General features: G+C 48.1%; 1 protein-coding gene across 1 annotated transcript in view; it reads right to left on the bottom strand.

Annotated features, from left to right (window-relative positions):
* The window catches only part of LOC112072669 (probable ubiquitin-conjugating enzyme E2 W-B), a 45,758-nt gene that overhangs the window by 28,773 nt on the left and 3,771 nt on the right, over positions 1-13,214 (bottom strand). The window contains exon 2 of the mRNA XM_024140056.2: positions 9,186-9,277. Coding sequence (XP_023995824.1) covers positions 9,186-9,277 — 92 coding nt within the window. The remainder of the gene's footprint in view (positions 1-9,185; positions 9,278-13,214) is intronic.

Here is a 13,214-nt window from a genome sequence, read left to right as displayed (position 1 = left end):
CAATTGCTCAGTCTCCTGACCAGCACTAGGGCCTGCTCTGCATCAGTCTCCTGACACTAGGGGCACTGCTCTGCTCAGTCCTCCAGGGACACAGGCGCCTGCCTGATCAGTCCCCCGACACTGGCCTGCTCTGCCTCTACAGTCTCTCCGACCTAGGGCCTGCTTGATCAGTCTTCCCGACCACTAGGGCCTGCTCTGATCGCTCCGCGACATAGGGCCTTCTCTGATCGGTCTCCCGACACTTAGGGCTTGCTCTGATCAGTCTCCCGTGGACACTAGCCTGCTTTGATCAAGCTCTCCCGACACTAGGGCCTGTTCTGTACAGTCTCCCGACACTAGTTTGCTCCTGCTCTGATCCAGTCTCCCGACACTAGGGCCTGCTCTGATCGGTCTCCCGACACTAGGGCCTGCTCTGTTGATCGGTCTCCGACACTAAGGGCCTGCTCTTGATCGGTTCCTGACACTAGGGCTGCTCTGATCGGTCTCCTGGACATAGGGCCTGCTCTGATCGCGTCTCCTGACACTATGGTGCCTTGCTCTTGATCGGTTCTCCTGACACGGGAGACTGAGCAGAGCAGGCCCTAGTGTCAGGAGACTGAGCAGAGCAGGCCCTAGTGTCAGGAGACTGAGCAGAGCAGGCCCTAGTAGGGAAAATCATAAAACTGGTTATAACTCCAGTTCTCTTTGTGATACTAAGGTTTATAACAATGCGTTATAGATGTGTCAAGAACGGAGGGGGCTTGACAAAAAAAAAATGGCCGAGTAATAAAGATAAAAAATGAATGAGCAGAAAATGACGACTTAAAATATTGTTAACACAAGAACTGCTCATCATTGTATTGGTTGTTATCGAGCAAAAAAGTTACGATATGACTGCTCTTCCATCAACAACAGATACTAAACGCTAACACACGGGCACGCTGAGACGCCGAGTATGGGCCTGATATTTCACTCTGTCACATGGAAACGCATTGATTTGTTTTTGGTGCTGTTGTTTATTGAGAAAGACACTCAAAATGTTATAATCTACGTATCAGACAAGAACGGCTGTTACACAATCCCCCCCCCCCCAAAAAAAATGACATCATATGGAACAAAACCAAAAAGTATGCTGCTTGTGTCTTTCAGTCAAGTCTGTGAATAAATCAAAATTAAATCGTCATAGTAACCATTACACAACAGAGAAAAACATTCCGCCAGGCACGCAGAGTATTGTCAAGCTGAAGCTCTACTAGCAAAGCCACACCCCGGGCCGTAGCGCCCTAAAAACAAGGATAAGATCCAACTCAACAGGTTCTGGAAGGTTCTCATTCCAGTGACTTATGCCATTCCTGACAGACAGAGATCTGGGGTGTATTCATTGTTGCAACGCACATCGTAGCAAAACGTTTTGCAATGAAAATAAAGAGTTTCTATTGGATAAATTCAGGTAAGTAGGAAAGGAGAAGAGCGTGTTGCCTTATGCAATGCAGAACAGTTGAAACTACTACTGAGCTCATTCTGCCCAGCAGCTTTCAGTCTATCCACTTCTGTATTTGTGTCATTAAGCAGATGCTCTTATCCAGAGTTACTACAGTAGGGAGTCATTTAATAGACTCTCTGATCCAGAGCCACTATAGCAGTGAGTCGTAGATTTAAGGAGGACTCGTCTGTTATCCCCCAAGAAAAAAGGAAAAGAACTAACCAGTGAGGCAAGTCATTTAACTAGACTACTCTTATCTCAGAGATCACTGACCAAGTGATCAAATTAGCCAGACGCTCTTATCCAGAATACTACATGTAAGTGGAGTCATTTTAGTCAGACTCTCGTGACCAGGAGAATCTACACGTAGCTGAGGTCATTTATGCAGAACTTCTGTATCCAGAATGACACTATACAGTGTGAGTCATTTAGCAGACTCGTCTTATCCAGCAGGTTACGACAGTAGTGAGTCATTTAGCAGAATCTCTTATCCAGAGTTACTACAGTAGTGAGTCCATTTTAGCAGACTCTCTTATCCAGAGACCTACAGTAGGTGAGTCATTTTACAGACTCTCTTATCCAGAGTTACCTACAGTAGTGAGTCATTTAGCAGAAATCTCTTATCCGAGTTACTACAGTATGAGTCATTTAGCAGACGCTCTGAGTCCAGAGCCACATACAGTAGTGAGTCATTTAACCAGACTCTTATCCAGAAGATCACTACAGTAGTGAGTCATTTAGCCGACTCTCTATCCAGAGAACTACAGTAAGTGAGTCATTTAGCAGACTCTCTGATCCAGAGATACACAGTAGTGAGTCAGTTTAGCAAACTCTCTGATCAGAGATACTACAGTAGTGAGTCATTTAACAGACTCTCTGTACCAGAGCCACTACAGTAGGTGAGTCATTTAGCAGACTCTCTGATCCAGAGATACTACAGTAGTGAGTCATTAGCAGACTCTCTGATCCAAGAGCCACTACAGTAGTGAGTCATTTAACAGACTCTCTGATCCAGAGCCACTACAGTAAGTGAGTCATTTAGCAGACTCTCTGATCCAGAGATACTACAGTAGTGAGTCATTTAGCAGACTCTCTTATCCAGAGCCAGCTACCAGTAGTGAGGTCATTTAACAGACTCTCTGATCCAGAGCCACTACAGTAGTGAGTCATTTAGCAGACTCTCTGATCCAGAGATACTACAGTAGTGAGTCATTTAGCAGACTGTCTTTATCCAGAGATACTACAGTAGTTGAGTCATTTAGCAGACTGTCTTATCCAGAGATACTACAGTAGTGAGTCATGTAGCAGACTTCTCTGATCCAGAGATACTACAGTAGTGAAGGTCATTTAGCAGACTGCTCTGATCCAGAGATACTACAAGTAGTGAGTTCATTTTGAGCAGACTGTCTTACAGAGACACCTACAGTATAAGTCATACATTTTTCTTATACTAGTCCCCCATGGGAATCAACCCACAACTGTTCAGTTCACATCCTCATTCCTCGCTAGTTTCAGAAAAGAGAATTTCCTAATATCCCAAAACTTCTGCTTAAACTAGAAAATAAGTCTAAACTACATGACGAGTGATGCTAGTTAACAACGTCGCTAATGCCAATGAATCTGTAATTAATTTTCCTAAAGCTTCCCATGGATTTATTAGGGGGTGGGGGGGTGCCTAAGCCTGGATATCGTCAACCTACATTTCCTCAGTAACAGCCCCAATTCGCCTTTCTAAAACACAATATACATCAACCTAACACATTTGGTTAGGGCTATCAATATTTCTTCACACTTGAAATGAATCGTGGAAGACCGGCTTAACAACAAGAGTAGGAGGGTAATTGCTATTCAAGCCGCTTGTAGGCTAAATTCACCAGACTGGCACGAGGAAACACCGTCACCGGCATGTCTGACTTTACACGCCATTCACATCCGTCACCGACCGCATGTCTGCTTAACACAGTGCACCGGCATGTCCGCCTGCACCGTCACCGCATGTCTGCCTTAAACCGTCAACTCAATGTTCTGCTTTAAACCGCACCCAGCATGTCTGCCTTAAACGCTCCCGCATTTGTCCGTCTTATAAACCGTCCGCGCGCGCATTGTCCGCTCTTGCACTGGTCACCGCAATGTCCGCCTGCACGCGTCACGCATGTCTCCTTAAAACCGTCACCGCATGTCGCCTTTTAAATCCGTCACCTGGCATGTCTGCCTTAAACCGTCCCGCATGTCTGCCTAAACCGTCACCTGCATGTCTGGCCTTAAACCGTCACCCGATTGTGTCCGCCGTGCAACCGTCCACTATTCCGTGCCGCCTTGCAGCCGTTCACCGGACTGTCTGCCTTAAAACCGTCACCGCAGTGTCGCCTTGCATCCGTCACGCATATGTCGCCTTAAACCTGCACCTGCATCGTCCGCCTGCAATCCGTCACCGCATGGTCTGCTTAACCGTGTCACCGCATGTCCTGACCGCCACGATTGCCTACACGGTCACGCATGTCTGCCTTACACCGTCACGCATGTCTGCCCTACAACCGTACGCCACCGCATCGTCTGCCTTAAACCCGACCGTCATCCGTGCACGCCGCATCTGCCTTAAGCACGTCCCACCGCATTGTCCGACTTGCAAGCCGGTCACGCATCGTCTTGCCTTTACAACCCGTACGGCTGTGCCGTCACCGTCTCGTCGCCTTGCCTCACGGCAATCCGCTATCACCGACCAGTCCTTAACGCCGCCATGTCTGCTTAAACGTCGATGTTGTAAAACCGTTCACCGCATTCCAGCTTGCAGCCGCTCAACGCATGTCCGCCTTGCAGCCGTCACCGCATGTCCGCCTTGAACCGCACCTGCATGTCCTGCGCTTAACCGTCACCTGCCATGTCTGCCGTTAAACGTCACCGATGTCCGCCTTAAAACGTACCCAGCAGTCCTGCCTTCGTCCACGGATGACCGCCTGGTCACCGCATCGTCGCCTGCCTTTGTACGCACGGCAACACCGCATGTCTGCCTTAACACGTCACCGCATGTCCGCTAATGCACCGTCATCCGCAGTCTGCCTAAGTCTACCTTCGGTAACCGTCACCCCTCGCATGTCTGCCTTTACCGCCCATGTGCACTCAGCGTCTCACCGGCATGTCCGCCTTGCACCGTCACACGCATGTACGCCTTACAACCGCACCGGACATGTCTGCCTTAAACGTCCGCTGTCCCTCAGCCGCACGCGTCTCGCTTACACCGTCACGCATGTCTCCTCGCCTGATGTCCCTAACCGTACCGCATGTCGCCTGGCTAACCGTCAACAGCATGTCCTGCCTACATGCCCGTCACCGCATGTCTCGCTTCAACCGTCATTCGCATGTCTGCTTGCACCGTCACCGCAGTGTCGGCTAACGCCCGTGTTTGCCTTAATCCGTCACCGGCATGTCTCTCCGCACGTTGTCCTTACCGTCCCGATTCGCCTCCGCACCTGCTCGCTTGCCCGTCCAACCCGTCGCAGTTCCGCGCACTCACCTGCCATCCGTTGCACTCCGATTCCTCACGAATGCATGTGCCGCACACGCACCCGCTGTCTGTCACACTATGCTTACCACCCACGAAAACTGAACCCTCACTAATTATTACTAACTATTCAAAGGTTCCAAAAGGTTACCCTCACATACACTGTTACACTACCCTCACAGCCACACTGGTTAATCTAGCCCTGACTCTACACCCGTTACACACCCCCAACGACCACTGTTAATCTACCCTGACACTACACCGTACACTACCTCTCCACACAACACTGTTTAATCTACCCTGACACTTAACACCGTCACATCACAACACCGTTACACTACACTCACATCACACTGTTTAATCTACACTCACACCAACACCTGTTAATCATACCCTGACACTACACCGTCACAACTACACCGTTACACTACCCACACCACACTGTTAATCTACCCTGACTCTACACTGGTTACACTACCCTCACAACCACATCTGTTAATCTACCCTGACACTAAACACACCGTCACACTACACCGTTACACACCCTCACACCAAACGTGTTAATCTACACCTCACACCACACTGTTAATCTACCCTGACAACACTACCCTGACACTCACTGTTACACTACCCTCACTACACTGTTAATCTACCCTGGACATTACACCGTTACACATACCCTCACACCACTGTTAATCTAACCCGTTACACTACCCTCACACCACACTGTTAATCTACCCTGACACACTACCCTCACACGGTTACACTACCCACACTACACTGTTACACTACCCTCACTACACTGTCACACTACCCTCACTACACTGTCACACTACCCTCACTACACTGTCACACTACCCTCACTACACTACCCTGACACACTACCCTCACACACTACCCACACCACACTGTTATCCTAACCTGACAAACTACCCTACCATGACACACTGTTACCCTACCCTGTTACACTACCCTCACACTACACCGTCACACTACACCGTTACACAACCCTGACACTACACTGTTAATCTACCCTTTATATGCTTTATGTCGTGTTCATGTGCTAGTCGGAACTAGGAAATGTCCAACTTGCTAACTGGTTGAACGCGGTACGTGTATAACTACAACCAGTAAGCAAGTCTGACATTTCCAAGTTTCCTAGTTCCGACTAGCACGTGAATGCGACAATAGCTAGTGTACCAGTCAGTGGGTCTGGGATGACCTTGTTTGATCCACAGCCCAGCAGGATGGCCGTGGCTAGAGAGGCAGTCAGCTTCCTTATCTCTGGGTGTATCTGAAGAGGACATTAGACTTTGTCACTATTAAAAAACAACTTAAATGAGCAAGCCTTCCTTCATGTCCTGGCCTCTGTAAATTGGTATAGAATCAGCTTGATCCCCTCCGTCGAAGACGCTTGGACCTTGCTTTTAAAAATATKTTTAGTGGTATTGTTAACAAACACGCCCCCATAAAGAAAATTAGAATTAAAAACAGGTTCAGCCCCTGGTTCGACCGTGATCTGGCAGAGTTACTCCACCTCAAGAATTCCATTTGGCGAAAGGCTCTGCACACGCATACTCAGGCTGACTGGCTCTCGTTCAGGCAAATGAGAAATAAATGCTCTCAGGCTATCCGGAAGGCCAACATTAGTTACTTTAGGAGCAGTTCTCTCTCTGTGGGTCTAACCCCAAGAAATTCTGGAAAACGGTTAAAGACCTGGAGGATAAACACTCCTCCTCACAGCTGCCCATGTCCCTTAATGTTGATGATGTGGTTGTTACTGACAAGAAGGACATTGCTGAGCTCTTTAATCACCACTTCATTAACTTCTTTGGGACAGGAGGGCAGTATTGAGTAGATTGGATAAAAAAGTGCCCAGAGTAAACTGCCTGCTACTCAGTCCTAAAAGCTAGAATATGCATATAATTAGTTACACTCTGAAGTTTCTAAAACTGGTTGAATGATGTCTGTGAGTATAACAGAACTTATATGGCAGGCAAAAACCTGAGAAAATATCCAACCAGGAAGTGGGAAATCTGAGGTTTGTAGTCTTTCAACTCTTTGCCTATCCAAGATAGAGTGGAAATGGGGTCATATTGCACTTCCTAAGGCTTCCACTAGATGTCAACAGTCTTTAGACCTTTGTTTGATGCCTCTACTGTGAAGGATGGGGGAATGGGAGCTCTGAACACCTCCAAAACAAATGTCATGTGGTTTGGTTTGGTAAGAAGAATGCCCCTCTCCCCACCGGTGTGATTACTACCTCTGAGGGTTTAGAGCTTGAGGTAGTCACCTCATACAAGTACTTGAGAGTATGGCTAGACTGTACACTGTCCTTCTCTCAGCACATATCAAAGCTGCAGGCTAAAGTTAAATCTAGACTTGGTTTCCTCTATCGTAACCGCTCCTCTTTCACCGCAGCTGCCAAACTAACCCTGATTCAGACGACCATTCTACCCGTGCTAGATTACGGAGACGTAATTTATAGAACGGCCGGTAAGGGTGCTCTCGAGCGGCTTGATGTTCTTTACCATTTGGCCATCAGATTTGCCACCAATGCTCCTTATAGGACACATCAGTGCACTCTGTACTCCTCTGTAAACTGGTCATCGCTGTATACCCGTTCCAAGACCCACTGGTTGATGCTTATTTATAAAACCCTCTTAGACCTCATTCCCCCCTATCTGAGATATCTACTGCAGCCCTCATCCTCCACATACAACACCCGTTCTGCCAGTCACATTCTGTTAAAGGTCCCCAAAGCACACACATCCCTGGGTCGCTCCTCTTTTCAGTTCTCTGCAGCTAGCGACTGGAACGAGCTGCAACAAACACTCAAACTGGACAGTTTTATCTCCATCTCTTTATTCAAAGACTCAATCATGGACACCCTTACTGACAGTTGTGGCTGCTTCGCGTGATGTATTGTTCCCAAGAGGCGCAGAGGTCTAAGGCACTGCATCTCAATGCAAGAAGCGTCACTACAGTAGTCCCTGGTTCGAATCCAGGCTGTATCACATCCGGCCGTGATTGGGAGTCCCATAGGGCAGCGCACAATTAGGCCAGCGTCGTCCGAGTTTGGCCGGGTGCAGGCCTTCATTGTAGTTAAGAATTTGTTCTTAACTGACTTGCCTAGTTAAATAAAAAATAACAACTGTTGCCTCTACCTTCTTGCCCTTTGTGCTGTTGACTGTGCCCAATAATGTTTGTACCATGTTTTGCGCTGCTGCCATGTTATGTTGTTGTCATGTGTTGCTACCATGCTGTTGTCGTCGTCTTAGGTCTCTCTTTATGTAGTGTTGTCTCTCTTGTCGTGATGTCTGTTTTGACCTATATTTTATTGTATTTTTAATCCCAGCCCCCGCAGGAGGCCTTTTGCCTTTTAGTAGGCCGTCATTGTAAATAAGAATTTGTGCTCAACTGTCCTCCCTTGTTAAATACATTGTAAAAAGCTATCTAACCACCTGTACTTGGTGTGTACTGTGTTTTCTTCTATACATGATGGATCCATACTGACGCCCCTGAGTACTGAGCAGGTACTTGGTGTGTACTGTATTTTCTTCTATACATGATGGATCCATACTGACGCCCCTGATACTGAGCAGGTTACTTGGTGTGTACTGTGTTATCTTCTATACATGATGGATCCATACTGACGCCCCTGAGTACTGAGCAGGTACTTGGTGTGTACTGTGTTATCTTCTATACATGATGGATCCATACTGACGCCCCTGAGTACTGAGCAGGTACTTGGTGTGTACTGTGTTATCTTCTATACATGATGGATCCATACTGACGCCCCTGAGTACTGAGGCAGGTACTTGGTGTGTACTGTGTTATCTTCTATACATGATGGTCCTACTGACGCCCCTGAGTACCTGAGCAGGTACTTGGTGTGTACTGTGTTATCTTCTTACATGATATTCCATACTGACGCCCCTGAGTACTGAGCAGGTACTTGGTGTGTACTGTGTTATCTTCTATACATGATGGATCCATACTGACGCCCCTGAGTACTGAGCCAGTTCTGGTGTGTACTGTGTTATCTTCTATACATGATGGATCCATACTGACGCCCCTGAGTACTGAGCAGGTACTTGGTGTGTGTTCATCTTCTTCACAATGAAATGAGCCAGTGGGAAATGTTATAGATCTGTGCAACAAAGCAAGACATGCATATCCACACTAGGACACATAAGAGTCAGCAAGCTGATGTACACTCACTGTGTGATTGTGTTCTGTACACTTTTCTCATTGAGCGTCATTCCAGGGGGCGGATCATTTTGCAAAGCCATTAGTTCCTTTTGTAGCCTTTTCTGTAAGAGAAGAAAAAACATGTTTAAGATGTAGCCAGATTATAATATTGGGAGGTCCAATTTCAGATTTTCATTTTAAAAAATGTTTAAAACTGTAAACATGAAACGTGTAGCTAAACTGATGTAACAAATCTCCAAAGACCTGTCAGTGCTCATAGACTAGATACAAATCAAGCCAGCTGGATGTGTCGTAATATCCTCTAGCTTGGAGAGTAGTGCTAAATAAAAGCCTGTAGCTTCCCAGTTCATATGACGACATTTTGTGGCGTTCCTGTTTTTGTTTTGTTGGCGTTTGTTTTACCTTAGTTCTACATTTCTCGAAAGGGGCTTATTTAAGATGGTGAGGAAAGCACTTTTAAAAGAATAACCAGGCATCCTCTACTGACGGAATGAGGTCAAAATCCTTCCAGGATACCCGGGCCAGGTTGATTAGAAAAGGCCTGCTCGCTGAAGTGTTTTAGGGAGCGTTTGACAGTGATGTGGGGTGGTCGTTTGACCGCGGATCCATTGCGGACGCAGGCAGTGATCATTGAGATCCTGGTTGAAGACAGCAGAGGTGTATTTAGAGGGGAGGTTGGTCAGGATGATATGAAGGTGCCCGTGTTTATGGATTAAGGGTTGTACCTGGTAGGTTCCTTGATAATTTGTGTGAGATTGAGAGCATCTAACTTAGATTGTAGGACGGCCGGATGTTAAGCATATCCCAGTTTAGGTCCCCTAACAGTACAAACTTTGAAGATAAATGGGGGCAATTAATTCACATATGGTGTCCAGGGCACAGCTGGGGGCTGAGGGGGGTCTATAACAAGCGGCAACAGTGAGAGACTTATTTCTGGAAAGGTGGATTTTTAAAAATAGATGCTCGAACTGTTTGGGTACCGACCTGGATAGTATGACAGAACTCTGCGGGATATCTCTGCAGTAGATTGCAACTCCACCCGCTTTGGCAGTTCTATCTTGGTGGACAATGTTGTAGTTGGAAATTTCAGAATTTTTGGTGGCCTTCTAAGCCAGGATTCAGACAAGGCTAGGATATCAGGGTTGGCAGAGTGTGCTAAAGGTGTGAATAAAACAAACTTAGGGAGGAAGCTTCTGATGTTAACATGCATGAAACCAAGTCTTTTACGGTTACCAAAGTCAACAAATGAGAGCACCTGGGGAATAGGAGTGGAACTGGGGGCTACAAGGCCTGGGTTAACCTCTACATCAGAGAAACAGAGGAGGAGCAGGATAAGGGTACGGCTAAAGGCTATAAGAACTGGTCGTCTAGTGCGTTGGGGACAGAGAATAAAAGGAGCAGATTTCTGGGCGTGGTAGAATAGATTTATAATGTACAGACAAGGGTATGGTAGGACGTGAGTACAGTGGAGGTAAACCTAGGCGTTGAGTGATGAGAGGTTTTGTCTCTGGAGGCACCAGTTAAGCCAGGTGAGGTCCCCGCATGTGTGTGGAGTGGGACGAAAGACCTACCTATCTAAGGCATTTTGAGCGGGACTGAGGGCTCTACAGTGAAATAAAACATTAAGAACTAGCCAAGACAGCAATAGACAAGGCATATTGACATTAGAGAGAGGCATAAAGCAATCACAGGTGTTGATCAGGAGAGCTAAGACAACAACGGGTAAATGACAGGACCTGAGTACGAGGCTGGGACCGACAGGTAAACAAAATGAAGTACCGTGTTATTGAAACAGTCCAGGGGGCATCAGCTGTGTAGCCGAGTGATCATAGGGTCAAAAGAGCAGCAATAGGTGAGACAGGGTGCCGTTTGGTCGTCACTACTACGCTAGGCGAGCAGGGAACACAGCGTTCAGAAAAGCTAGCGGGCCGGGGCTAGTAGATGGTTCTTTGGCGACATTGTAACAGAATAGCCTGTTGAGACCACATCGGGCGATCACGTCGGCAGACCAGTCGTGATGGATCGGCGGGACTCTGTGTCGACAATAAAGGGTCCAGGCCAATTGGCAAAGGAGGTATTGTGGCCCTAGAATTAGCTGGTATATGGGCCTAGCTCGAGGCTAGCTGGTGCTTGCTTCGGGACAGAGGCTTTAGCTAACAGTAGCCATTCGTTTGCAGCTAGCTAGCTGCGATGATCCGGTGTAATGATCCAGAGCGGCAGGCATCCGGTGATGTGGTAGAGAGAAGCAGTACGATATGCTCTGGGATTGATATCGCGCTGTGCAGACTGGCAGGTGTTGTCCGGGCTAAGGCTGGCTGGTGACCGAGGAAAAGGTGAAGAACGCTAGCCGTGGCTAACAAAGACTAGTAGCTAGTTTGCTGGCTAGCTCCTGATGGAAGTTCCTGTTATAAAGAATAAAAATAGCAGATCCGTACCACATTGGGTGAGGCGGGTTGCAGGAAAGTATATTTAGTTCGTAGATAGAAAGCGAGATGAGGATATATACGAAAAAGCCCGGCTATTTACACGGGATAAGACAAAGACAAAACACACACGTCCTACTGCGAGGCCATCTTGTATTGCTATACTCAGCCTTGTCTCAGGGTAGTAGGTTGGTGGTTGAAGATATCCCTCTAGTGGTGTGGGGGCTGTGCCTTGGCAAAGTGGGTGAGGTTATATCCTGCCTGTTTGGCCCTGTCCAGGGGTATTGTCGGACAGGGCCACAGTGTCTTCCGACCCCTCCTGTCTCAGCCTCCAGTATTTACGCTGCAATAGTTTGTGTGTCGGGGGGCTAGGGTCAGTCTGTTATATCTGGAGTTTGTCTCAGGTCTTAACCAGTGTCCTGTGTGAATTTAAGTATGCTCCCTCTAATTCCCTCTCTCCCTCTCTCCCCCTCCCTCCCTGAGGACCTGAGACCATGCCTCAGGACTACCTGGCCTGATGACTCCGTGCTGTCCCCAGTCCACCTGGTCATGCTGCTGCTCCAGTTTCAACTGTTCTGCCTGTGGCCATGGAACCCTGACCTGTTCACTGGACGTGCTACCTGTCCCAGACCTGCTGTTTTGGACTCTCTCTCTACCGCACCTGCTGTCTCTAACTCTGAATGATCGGTTATGAACAGCCAACTGACATTTACTCCTGAGGTGCTGACTTGTTGCACCCTCTACAACCACTGTGATGATTATTATTATTATTTGACCCTGCTGGTCATCTATGAACATTTGAACATCTTGGCCATGTTCTGTTATAATCTCTACCCGGCACAGCCAGAAGAGGACTGGTCACCCCTCAGAGCCTGGTTCCTCTCTACCCAGTACAGCCAGTAGAGGACTGGTCACCCCTCAGAGCCTGGTTCCTCTGGTCTACCAGTACAGCCAGTAGAGGAGCTGGTCACCCCTCAGAGCCTGGTTCCTCTCGTCTACCCATACAGCCAGTAGAGGACTGGTCACCCCTCAGAGCCTGGTTCCTCTGGTCTACAGTACCAGCCAGTAGAGGACTGGTCCCCTCAGAGCTGGTTCCTCTCTACCAGTACAGCCAGTAGGACTGGTCACCCCTCAGAGCCTGGTTCCTCTGGTCTACCCAGTACACAGTAGAGGACTGGTCACCCCTCAGAGCCTGGTTCCTCTGGTCTACCCAGTACAGCCAGTAGAGGACTGGTCACCCTCAGAGCCTGGTTCCTCTCTACCCAGTACAGCCAGTAGAGGACTGGTCACCCCTCAGAGCCTGGTTCCTGGTCTACCAGTACAGCCAGTAGAGGACTGTCACCCCTCAGAGCCTGGTTCCTCTCTACCCAGTACAGCCAGTAGAGGACTGGTCACCCTCAGAGCCTGGTTCCTCTGGTCTACCAGTACAGCCAGTAGAGGACTGGTCACCCCTCAGAGCCTGGTCCTCTCTACCCAGTACAGCCAGTAGAGATGGTCACCCCTCAGAGCCTGTTCCTCGGTCTACCAGTACAGCAGTAGAGGACTGGTCACCCCTCAGAGCCTGGTTCCTCTTCTACCCAGTACAGCCAGTAGAGGACTGGTCACCCCTCAGAGC

Source organism: Salvelinus sp. IW2-2015, unplaced genomic scaffold (genome assembly GCF_002910315.2).
Source record: "Salvelinus sp. IW2-2015 unplaced genomic scaffold, ASM291031v2 Un_scaffold1997, whole genome shotgun sequence".
Classification (NCBI taxonomy): Eukaryota; Metazoa; Chordata; class Actinopteri; order Salmoniformes; family Salmonidae; genus Salvelinus; species Salvelinus sp. IW2-2015.
This window is presented reverse-complemented; position numbering and strand designations above follow the sequence as displayed.